The following is a 12,633-nucleotide window of genomic DNA, read 5'->3' on the forward strand; positions in this document are numbered from 1 at the left end:
AAATTCTGGTCCAGTCTGTAGGGAGAGACTATTTTTCTAACTCTTATTCCCATTAGGATGTCTTTTTTTTATTTCCCACAAAGTCACCTTCCGCCCCAGAGGCTGCAGTGATTACGGGCTGCTCGGCACGTGGACTTGTTCTCCCTGGCCTTTGTATGTTCCTGTAGAGTTTATGGCAGGGGAATGACAGAATCAGGTGTTTGGTTTTTCTGTACATTTCAGATCTTGCTCACAGTGCTCCAGAGCATGAATTGATTGTAAACAAAGGCTGGAGACGCGCACCAGAATGAAGAACGTAATGATAAAGCGAGGCACCAGTGGCTCACACCTGTCGTCCTAGCTGCTCTGGAGGCTGAGCTCTGAGTTTGACGCCAGCCTGGGCAGAAAAGTCCATGAGACTCTAACCCCACATAACCACCAAAAAGCCAGAAGTGGAGCCGTGGCTCAAGTGGCAGAGGGTTAGCCTTGGAGCTAAGGGACAGCATGCAGGCCCCAATACGGATGCACATACACAGAAAGACCATTAAGCTAATCAACTGAGTAGTTATGAATGCCAAGTCTAAAATAGAGAAAAGAGATGTGGAAATGGGACTGTCCAAGTAAAGGGTTTCTTTACATTGCCTGAGAGACATCTTGTGCAATTCCTGAGGACGAATGGGAAGATGGCGACACAAGGCCCTGGCTCACTTTGGAGCAACTGCTGCACACGGTGAGGCCTGTGCTTCACCTCCCACCGGCGCCTCTCTGGAGTTCCTCCTGACTCTGGAGCTGGAATTGGGAGCTCCACTGGGTCTCCGTGCTGGCCCTTTATCTCCTGGGTTATCTGGGCTTCTGGGTCCCCAGCATTTAGCAATCCTTACTGTCACATAGCTCCGCTCCCATCTTCTGCTCTCTTTCCCCCATCCTTTCTATTGATCATTTATTCTCATTTAAAAGCTAGCTGCAATAATGTGGTCTTTGGCTCTTAAGACAGGAGTCTGGAAATGCATAATTGACCCTTGAAGTTACAGTGGGGTATCTGACATCCCCCTGTGGGGATTCTGTGGGGTATCTGAAATCTCTCACTTCGTTAACCCCATATCCACAGACAAAAGAGCTGCACGACCGTCAGCTTCTAGAAAGGAAGACACTCACCAGCCCTCTGCTCTGGGCTTGATAAAGTTTGAGGAATCCACAAGAACAGGAGTGGAAGCACCGAGAAGCCTCAAAATGGCCTCAAATGAATCACATGTAAGCCCGACATTTAAATCCTTTCTACAAACATCATTGCAAGCAAACAGATTAGATTTTAATAACTCTAAATAAGAGGCTTTCGCTTCACCCTTTAGAATCACACAGATACGTGAGAGATAATAAACACACATCTGGGCCATTATTGGCAAGAGATGCCTTCTAGGAGAGAATTATAACTAAGCCTGTTTCTTTTTAGTGTTATGAAAATGATTAACATGACTTATAAAAAGACATTCGCTAGGTTTCAGGGTCTCTGTAGTGAAAATGCAGAATGAGATCACCAGGATAGCATGCCAGGGACCAGTTCAAGCTTACAAAAGGCCAGAAAACAGACCTTTCTAGTCATGTTGCTGAGATATTTTCTAGAATGGGAGACCCTAATCCTCTCTAGAACTACTTGTGGATATTAGCTTTATAGGCCTGATTGACAGACTCAAGCATAAATTCACTTACTTATTCACCCAATAATCACTTATTATATTTTTACTGTATTGAATCTATATACTGGCAATGTTTTTGTTTTGTACTTTTTCCATTCCATGGGCATGGACTCTAGGCCTGGGCACTGTCCCTGAGCTTTTTCCTCAAGGCTAGATACTCTACCACTTGATCAACATCTCCACTCCTGGCTTTTTGGTGGTTCATTGGAGATAAGAGTCTCCCAGACTTTTCTGCCTGGGCTGGCTTAGAAGCACAGTCCTCAGATCTCAGCCTCCTGAGTAGCTAGGGTTATAGGTGTGAGCTGCCAGTGCCTGGCTGGCAATGAATTTAAGAATGAATAGAACTGAAGTCTGGCCTAGGTGGAAGCTGGTAACGGAGTACCACAGCAGAAATTCACTGGTAGTCAGGGGTCTCAGAGCAGGAATAAACTGACAGAGGAGGGTCTCCAGAGGGAGGGAGGACTGAGCAGGAATGTCCACGGGCAGATGAGACAGCTAGGTAGCTTGTGAGAGAGGGAACAGAGAAGTCAAATAGTTGACGATGTGATGGAGAAACACTTCTCTGAGATGAAGAACAGCCTGGAACGGAAGGTTGATCTTGATCAACTATACACAGCTTGCTGTTGTGGCTATGATAGAATAGAACTCAGAGCGTGCGAGATCGGGAGGTCAGATGGCTGTGTGGAACGCCAGTGCCTCCCAAGCTTAATGAGCAGAAGAACTATTCCAAGCCGAATCTGTTCCTGAGCTCCAACAGATCGTTCAAGGAAAGCAGTGAGTAAAGATGTCTGTGGGTTAAAATCCGTCCCCTGCTTATGTCTGCTGAGAGCTTGAAAATCACTTCTGCAGCTGCCATGCCGTGACTGGGATGTGAGCCCTGAGCTCCAGAGGAATGAGGTTCTGAGGACAGCCGAAGCCGTGGTGGTCAAGATGAGCAGGTGACAGGAGGAAGAGCTGGGGGTGGGAGAAATGAGCGCTCAGTGGGCACAACGCACACCGAGATGACTGACAACACTTGTATGGAGATGATCGCGTACACTCACATGGTGATGACTGACAACACACACACTGAGATGACTGACCACACACACACCGAGATGACTGACAACACTCACAAAGAGACAACTGACAACACACACACTGAGATGACTGACAACACTCACACTGAGATGACTGGCAACACACACACCGAGATGACTGACAACACTCACAAAGAGACAACTGACAACACACACACTGAGATGACTGACAACACACACAAAGAGACAACTGACAACACACACACTGAGATGACTGACAACACACACACCGAGATGACTGACAACACTCACACTGAGATGACTGGCAACACACACACCGAGATGACTGACAACACACACACCGAGATGACTGACAACACACACACCGAGATGACTGACAACACTCACAAAGAGACAACTGACAACACACACACTGAGATGACTGGCAACACTTGTATGGAGATGACTGGCAACACTCACAAAGAGACAACTGACAACACACACACTGAGATGACTGGCAACACTCACATGGTGATGACTGACAACACTTGTATGGAGATGATCGCGTACACTCACATGGTGATGACTGACAACACACACACTGAGATGACTGACAACACTCACACTGAGATGACTGACCACACACACACTGAGATGACTGACCACACACACACTGAGATGACTGACCACACACACCGAGATGACTGGCAACACTTGTATGGAGTTGATCAACAACACTCACAAAGAGGCGACTGGCAACACTCACACTGAGATGACTGACCACACCCATATGGTGATGACTGACCACACCCACACTGAGATGACTGACAATACTTGTGTGGAGATGATCGACAACACTCACACAGAGCTGCCTGAGCACTCACTGAGTGAGGAGCACAAGATAAGGAGATGAACTCTCTAGATTCTCAAGTACGTAACTGGCTTCGCACCACAGACATGGCATCCCATTCTTAGAAATTCTGTCCTGTTGTGAGCCACACGATGGAAAGTAGGAAGCTGAGTGCGAGGAAACCCTGAACTCAGAAGAGAAACGCAAGCCAGGCATACGTACGGCAGAGCCTCATCTCCACCAGGACCACGGCTGAGGCCTACTGCGAGCTTTCCCACCACGGGCTCTGGGTCAAGTTCCACATGGCCTCATTTAACCATAAAGCCTCACGGGCGCCATCTCTTGGACCTGTGACTAGAAGCTCAGGCCTGGAGAGGCCGGGTGGATGTCCCAGGTCACACGGCCGGGCGAGGTGGCAGAGGCAGGTGCTCAGGCGCTCTGCGAGGTCCAGCCACCCCCGGCGGGGGCCTGCCACCGGCCGGCAGAGCACGGCGGTCAGTGTCCTCTGCCTCAGAGGGCATCGGAGGGCCCGAGTGGGGTGCTGGGCAGCACGTGTTTAATGTCCATTCTCAGGACTGTAAACACTTTGCAGTCACAGACAAGCAGGTGTGAAGAAGCTACAGCTGCTGCACAAGCAAGACACAGAAGAGCTATGTGAAATAGTGGGTGCCCCACCCTGTGAAGGGCATTCAAATCTAGGATTTTATGTTAACAAACTCATTTCTGATTAAAAATAAAAGAAGCCTCTTCCATAGAATGACTAAACACTTCTAATTTGGTCTTGCTTTCTTTCTTTCCTTTGCCAGTTCTGGGGCTTGAACTCAGGGCCTGGGTGCTGTCCCTGAGCTGCTTCTGCCGAAGGCTAGCGCTCTACCGCTTGAGCCACAGCTGCCTTTCTGGGCTTTTCTGAGTAGTTGATTGGAGATGAGAGTCTCGTGGACTTTTCCTGCCCTGGCTGGCTTCAAACCATGATCCTCAGATCTCAGCCTCCTGAGTAGCTAGGATTACAGGCGTGAGCCAACAGCACCCGGCTTACTTTACTCCATTTTGATTATCTCTTTATAAACTACAGAACAGGAAATGGCTTTATTTAAAAAAAAATTAAAAGTACAAGACTGAATCAAGACAATGGTGAGGAGAGGATGCTTCAGAGCACTCCATGGCTGAGCTTTTCTATGTCTTTTGCAAGATGGAAATAAAAGAGAAAGCACCTTACATAAGTCGCTTCTGTATCCACAAAGAACTCACGAGAGAAAATGTCCCCAGAGACTGTGATGAGGAGGTCTGACAGAGAGGCTTCCTCTACCTGCTCTCCAGCTGGCTCTGGAGGCTGAAGGGGAGTCAAGTTTGCCCTTTTCCATTTCCCTTGGTCAAAATATTAATCTTTTGTACATGTTGAATTGCCTGGAATTTGTTCTATAGTCCTTAAGTGGTTTCAGGGCTGGGAATAGGACCTAGTGGTACAGTGCTCGCCTCGTATACATGAAGCCCTGGGTTCGATTCCCCAGCACCACATATACAGAAAATGGTCAGAAGTGGCGCTGTGGCTCAAGTGGCAGAGTGCTAGCCTTGAGCAAAAAGAAGCCAGGGACAGTGCTCAGGCCCTGAGTCCAAGGCCCAGGACTGGCAAATAATAATAATAATAATAATAATAATAATAATAATAATAATAATAATACTTCAGTGGTTTCGATATGAATATACACACATAGTTGGTGTAGCTTTTAATTCAAGAATGCTCCAGATAGGACTCCTAGCCAGCATTTTGTTTTGGGGGAGGAGGGCGCACACTTCAGAGGAAGCTACTGCATCTATCTGTCCCCAGTCACCACCTCACTCCCTCTGAAACTGAATGTGAGCGTTTGGTTGTTTATTCTGAGCCGGTGATGTACAATTATGATGGATTGTTTCCTTGTGGTTTCCTTACAGGAAAAGAGGATGTGCACTGGCTGACACCACTGAACATGAGCCCGAGGCTCACGCGCAGGCCAGAGCCCACAGCCCTGGGTCCCCGCCCCGAGCCTCTTACAGATCAGGCCAACATCCCTGTGCCCAGCCACTCTGCATTCAGGACCTGATAAAAATGTCTGAGCAAGTGCTGCTGACTAGGTCACAGGCTCTTACTTCTGGAATGTTGTTACTTCTCCACTTCCACTGGACTTGACATGCAGGATGTGGTCAAAGCGGGAAAGGACAAAGACCTAGTTTTTGAACTTAAAGAATTAAAACAAAATAAGTATTGGCATTTGTGATTATATTTGGATTTAGATTTGGGTTCATTATAACCTGACAGTAAGATTGTAGAATGAAAGCTACACCACTGGAGAAGCTACCATCTCAGCACTTTAAAATGTCTTGGTGGCCACCATTATCTAACGAAAGTTGAAAGTGGGAGGAAAAGAAGGAGGAGGAGGAGGAGGAGGAGGAAGAGGAGGAGGAAAAGGAGGAGGAGGAGGAGGAGGAGGAGGAAGAGGAGGAGGAGGAGGAGGAGGAGGAGGAAGAGGAGGAGGAGGAGGAGGAGGAGGAGGAGGAGGAGGAGGAGGAGGAGGAGGAGGAGGAGGAGGAGGAGGAAGGGAAAGAGGAAGAGACAAAGACAGAGAGACAGAATCTTCAAATCCGGCTTTCATCAGTTAAAATGTGTGCTATGGAATCTTTAATATAAAGTTTTTGGGACGAAACATACATATATTCTTGTGACAGAAAGCCTATTTTCTGATTTTGTGTCTGAAATCATTCTTGCTTTCTGCAAAATACCAGCATCAAGAAGAATCTGGGGTGTGTGTGTGCAAGCCACAGGCAGCGTCCACGCCCCCCGCAGTCCCCTGCACCCCACAGCGGAGCCCTCAGGGAGGAGAGCGGAGACCAAAGCTACAGGAACGTCTGGCAAGTTAGGACGGGGTGTGGGCACCAATGAGAGAAAACAGCCAGGGGCGGGGACGAAATTGAGCGGTGAGCAGCAGGACTGCCAGGGAGCGCACAGGAAGCGTCCTGGCTGCCCAGAGACCCGGCCTGCCCTCTGGGTGCCCCACCCATGCCCAGGCCCCGCCACGAGAGAGCCGCGCCCTGCCCGCCGCTCCGTCCAGCCGGCAGGCCCCGCCCTGGCCACGTGAAGGGCAGCGCCCACAGTGTCTCCTACCAGAGCCACAGAGGGGTGCAGGACGAAGCCTCGCAGAGTCCCCGAAACAAGACCCCCCACCCTGCACCACGGGAGCGAGCGTCTGCCCCAGGCTGAGGGAGGCTGGCAGGCCTGGCCTGGGCCCGCGGTTTCTCTGCAGCCTGGGCAGGGTGGGCCTGGGAAAGGGTGCACCGGCTGCACCCCAAAACCAGCGGCCAACCAGGGTTCTTATGTGACACAGACTTTCCGCAAAGGGGGATGAGGAGAGGCGGTCCGGAGAAGGGCAGTGATGTAACCAGCGTGTGTGCACGTGTATATACATGCGTGCATGGTGTGTGCTTGTGTGTGTCTGTGTGTGTGTGAGACAGACAGACAGACAGACACGGGCTCTGTAAAGGAAACCCCACCTCGGAGGGGGAGGCAGGCACAGACATGCCCTCCACCACCCCTCAGCTGGTGCTGTTTCCCTGTGGCCTGGGGGGGCCCGGCCAGGTGCTCCCCACGCAGTGCTCCCCGACTCAGGGCCGGAGGCTCCTCCCCTACCCCACCCGCTGCTTCACCTGCCCCACGACTCCACGTCCTCCGGAACCCCAGCCAACGGCCCAACCCCGGAGCCCCAGCGACTCCGCAGGCCCTGCGTGGCCTCCGTGCCCACTGTCGTGGCCCGTGGCCCCGGGCCCGCGGGGCAGCACACACAGGCTGCACCCAGACGGCAGGGCCAGGCAGCGCCAGCGCGAGCACTGGCCGGTGGGGGACTGGAAGCAGGAGGACCCAGGAGGACCCGGGAGGACCACCAGCCCCGCCTGGCCTGCTGGCCAGCACGCAGGCTTCTCCACAGACAGAAGTCGCGTTGCCTCCTTCCACGCTCTAACGTCTACTGGCGCCTCCTTCTACTCGGCAGTACTCTTAATTTCTCTTTTTTTGCATGGTCTCTGATTATAACACATCTTTCTCTACAATACGTAAGCTGTGTTCGTGCACACTCTCCTTTTCTTCAGCTACAGTTCTTCAGCCCTCCCCGTCACCTTCTTGCTTCCTTTCTCCTGCCTTCTCTTATTTTTTATGACTTCATGTTTAAATCTTACACCGATAGCATTTTTTTAACCTTGCTAGCGTACTTCACATACAATGGAATGGGTAGCTGAGCTGTGGATGATGTTGCGAATTTTCTTTACAAAGTTCTGGTTTGGTTTTGCCTTGGTAAATTTGTGACTCCGGAGTTATGTACCTGGGCCATGGCTGGGAAATGGCTCCTAAACACTGCCACAACACCGCAGATAACTCAACAGTAAGCCTTTCAGTAAACCACTAACCAATGGCTCGATTTTAAAATATCCGAAAAATCAAATCACACCAGACAAGTCGAGCGGCAAGGCAGAGAGTGATGAAACTACAAAAACAAGAAAGTGTCAGGATTTCCACATACCCTCCAATCACGACATCCGCTCTGCAATCGCTCCCAACTGGTAAACTAACTCAAACAAGGCCTGACCATGTTTTGCCTATAGAAATGCACCCTAATGACAAAGACAAACACCAGCTTAAAGGGGAAGGATGGAAAGCATTTCCAAGCAGACAAGGCTTGAAGGCAGTCAGGAGCAGCTGCATGCATAGAAAACAAGGCAGATTTCAAAACAAAGTTAGTCAGAAGAGACAAAGGTCACCTCACACTGATAAATGGAAAATCCATAAGAAGACATGACAATTGCAGACATGAAGGAACCAAAAGTGGGCTTGCTTACACAAAACAAATACATAAAAGCTCAAAGAGAGCCTCACACAACAATAGTGGGTGACTTTAACCCCCATTCTCACCAATAGAACCTCATCCAAACACGACCCCAACAATAAGAAAGAAACTTCAGAATTAAATGATACTGTGGATCAAATGGATTTATCACACATCTACAGAGTGCTCTACCTGACAGCTCCAGAATACACATTCTTCCAGAACTTTCTCCAAACCAGATAATATTTTAGCACATACACCAAGACTTAGCAAATAGAAAAGTACTGAACCATCTTCTTATATTTTATCAGACCACAACAAGGTAGACATCAACAAGAGAAACTACAGAAAGCAATCAAATATATGACTACCGAATAGTTCACTTTTGAAAGACTAGTGAGTTGTTGAAAATAAAGAAAAAATCCTAGGATCAAAGAAAACTGAAAACATAACTTTTCAGAACCTTTGAGACATAGCAAAGGCAGTGCTAACAGGAAAGTTTTATAGGTATGAAGTACCTATATTAAAAAATAAGAGAAATTTCAAATAAATAACCTAACAAGTCACCTAAAACTCTTAGAGAAACAACAACAACAAAAAAAACTCCAAACCCAAGGACAATAGATTGAAATAATTAATAGAGATCAGGCCATAAGTTAATGGAGACATTTTGGAACAATCAAAGAATCAATGAAACAAAAGATTGATCTTTTGTAAAGATAAACAAGATAGACAAATTGTTAAACTTACAAATAAAAAGAGGAAAAAGACCCAAATTAATGGAATTAGGAATGAAGATGGGGGTACGACAACAAATGTCAATGAGAATACTCTGAAAACTCAAATTCTTATAGAAAGAAACGGACATACAGAAAGAAACGTTTCTTATAGAAGAAACGGATATATTTCCAGATGTGTATGGCCTAACGGTTGAATAAGAGGCCACACACCATGGAAACAGGTGTAGGCCAGGAAGTTAAATCCAAGTAGGGGCAAAGAGCTCCAGGCTAGGAAGCCCCAGGGGCCTTGCCCAGTTCTTTAGAGAAGATTTTGCATCAACACTCCTCCAACCATCCCACAAGACAGAACAGTCAGGGCCGAGTCACCCTGGTGCCACAACTATGTAAGGACACAATCACACAACAACAATAAGTTTCCAATTTTCTTGATGAACACAGACACAAAAATTCTCAATAAAATACTTATCAACAAAATGGATGTGTTACATTAAAACCCCTTGTACAACTGCTTGATGATAATAACGAAGAGAAAGACACAAACTGAATTCAACAACACATTAAAAAGAAGTCATACACCATGACCTTGACTTTATCCCAAGAACACTTTAGCAGACAAAGGCCAATGAACTGTAACACAGCATATAAACAGAATCAAGGGCAAAAATCACATGTTTGTCTCAAGACATGCAGAGAAAGCGTTCAATAAAACTCAGATCCATGATGAAAGATAAACCTGTAGGTAATATCATTCCGAGGAAAAGAAACCCTAAAGGCCAACCTGAATGGCCAGAGCAATCCTGAGCAGAAATAGCCTTGCGGATGCCATTGTGGCACCTGAATTGGTGCCCTGCCACAGAGCAGCACCATGTCCTAGACGGACACCCAGACCTGTGGGACAGGAGACCCAGGAAGACCCACACAGCTCGTGGCCGCTGGCTCTGACAGGGCACCAACAACCCCTTTCATACAGAAAACAGTTTCTCATCTGGGGAAAGTGGGCATCCACAAGTACATAAACAGAACTAGACTCCTCTCTCTCATCCTGAACAAAAATTCCTTCAAAATAAATCAAAGACTTGAAATGTTGGAACCAAGAAAATACAGGAGAACCCTTTAAGAGATAGGCATTTACAATGTTTATATAAAATGAAACACTAATGGCTCAGCAAAAAATAGGAGATGACAAATGAAACTGCATCATGTTATAAAGTCCCACAAGCTGGTGTTAGTGGCTCATGTCTGTAATCCCAGCTACTCAGGAGCCCGAGATCTGAGAATTGTGGTTCGAAGACAGCCTGGTCAGGAAAGTCCATGAGACTTATTTCCAATTAGCCACCAAAAAGTTGGAACTGAAGCTGTGACTCAAGTGGAAAGAATGCTAGTCATGAACCAAAAGGCTCAGGGACAGAGTCCAGGCCGTGAGTCAAGCCCCAGGACCGGCACGGAAATAACACACTTCCATGTGACTGTGCTATTCCACTCCCAGCACACACCTTACGGAGGGTAGTCAGCTCATCACCCAGATGCCTCCACACCAGGAGCTCAGCAGTACTACCCACAGTGGCCTTGCAGTGCAACTAGCCCGCTGAAAATCAGGCAATGAACAGATAAAGGAAGCATGGTGTACAGACACCATGGGGGCATTACTGAGCTATAATGAAAATGGATGTAACTAGGAAGACAATTATGTGCAGTAAAGTAAGCTAGATTGAGAAAGAAAAATATCACATGTTCTTTCTCCTATGTGGAGTCTAGGTCTGGTGGCTCACACTTGTTATTCTAGCCAATCAGGATACTGGGACCTAACGGTCCTGGTCCTGGTTCAAAGTCAGCTGGGTAGGAAAATCCATGAGATTCTTATTTCCAATTAACCACCCAATTGTAGGAAGTGGAGTTTGGATTCAAGTGATAGAGTTCCAGCCTTGTGCAAAGAAGCTAAAGAATAGTGCCCAGGCCCTGAGTCCCAGCATGCACGAGCACGCACACACACGAATGTGAAACAGGTGCTGTTGGGTGTGTAGACCAGTGTGAGAGAGGAGGGTGGCAGGGTAGGAGGTAAAGGTGGCAAAAGCATTCCGTAGGCATGCGTGAAAACAAAATAATGGAATTTGTTAACAATTATTTTTGAAAGAGGGGAAGGGACGTGGGAAGGCTAAGAAAAGGGATCGTGAGTGAATCTCTAGTCCGGTGACCTGCGCACCTTTAATTTGAATAATGGGCTTTTGTGGCTTGTTTCTGTCTCCGTTGGAAAGCGAGTGGCGTCCTCAGCCGAGAGACAGTCGTCTGAGCTACATTTCCACAAGTCATTCAGGAAAGACGGCAGGGGGGCAGGAGGGGCTCCCCGCACACACGCAGGACTCACTGGCACGTGTACAACTCTCAGACGCAGCCCCAAGCCATTGGTTCATCAAGAGCCTCTCTCAAGTCTCTCCGCGCTCCTGGCGGGGAGCCCCAAAGCCCCACTCGAAACGTGCCGCAGCCCCAGGAGAGCCAGCGAGTCCCCCACACAATCCTGTCCACACTGCCACCTCCGGGCCATCAGTTTCACCTTTCAAAAAGGACGTTCTTGGAGTTTACACCGATCATTTTCACATGGATGGTATACATTTTTCCTTTATTTGAAAATTATTAATTCAAAATATTGTAAAGCAGGTATCGATTTTCATAAGCCAAACCATTTAAAATCAAGTTCAATTCAATCCAAAACATGCAAGAAAAGAATAAAATTATTCCCACTAGAAAACTTGATACTGCTGAGAGTGAATTAAATAAAATTCCAGGGTTATTTTTCTATTTTTATCTCTTAGTCACTCTAATGTGAATGGCCCTAAGATTTCAGAAACATCCATGCAGAACTAATAATACGAAACTAATTCAGGATACAAGGAAACTGCATAATCACCACCACCTCCTGCCTCCCCACCCAGCCCAAAGCATCAATCACCAGCAAAACCCAGCCTAGTCCCCCTGGAGCAGATCTGCTGCATTCTCAAGTGCAGGGAGACTGTTCCGTGACCAGAGAAGCCAAGCCAGGCCCCCCTACCTGCCCCCCACCCCATCTCTCTCTCGTAAGCAGGTACCAGCCATCTCTTAAAACCAGAAAGTACAAGCAAATAACACTCATCTAATCTTGTCTTTGCTTTTGATATTCATACTATTTGAAGGCATCAAAAAAAATTCTCATGAAAAAGAAGACAACCTACAAAGGCTGAAGTGGCTAAGTAGAATGTGATTCTCTGAGAAACGTCCAGTCTCTAAAACTTGCTACCCCATAGGCACGCATACTACGTACATAGGCACTAGCCACAGGCAGCCACCACCTACTTGAAGTGTGGCCAGTCCAAACAAACTGTATGATTTGTACAAAATATGTGCCAAATTTAACTAAGATGGTAAAATATTAGTAATGTTCATGTTAATTATATGTTGAAGTGGCAATATAACAGACATATTGAATTTAATACAGTAAAAAAACATTTCCCTTATTTTCTTCAACGTAGCCACTAA

The 12,633-nt window shown here is 47.3% G+C and overlaps 1 protein-coding gene across 1 annotated transcript in view; it reads right to left on the reverse strand.

Moving 5' to 3' along the window:
• Nucleotides 1–2,510: 2,510 nt before the first annotated feature.
• LOC125357774 (adhesion G protein-coupled receptor B3-like) overlaps nucleotides 2,511–12,633 on the reverse strand; it is a 135,648-nt gene continuing 125,525 nt past the window's right edge. The window contains exon 9 of the mRNA XM_048354693.1: nucleotides 2,511–2,627. Coding sequence (XP_048210650.1) covers nucleotides 2,511–2,627 — 117 coding nt within the window. The remainder of the gene's footprint in view (nucleotides 2,628–12,633) is intronic.

The sequence above is a fragment of the Perognathus longimembris genome, chromosome 9 (assembly GCF_023159225.1).
Source record: "Perognathus longimembris pacificus isolate PPM17 chromosome 9, ASM2315922v1, whole genome shotgun sequence".
Lineage (NCBI taxonomy): Eukaryota > Metazoa > Chordata > Mammalia > Rodentia > Heteromyidae > Perognathus > Perognathus longimembris.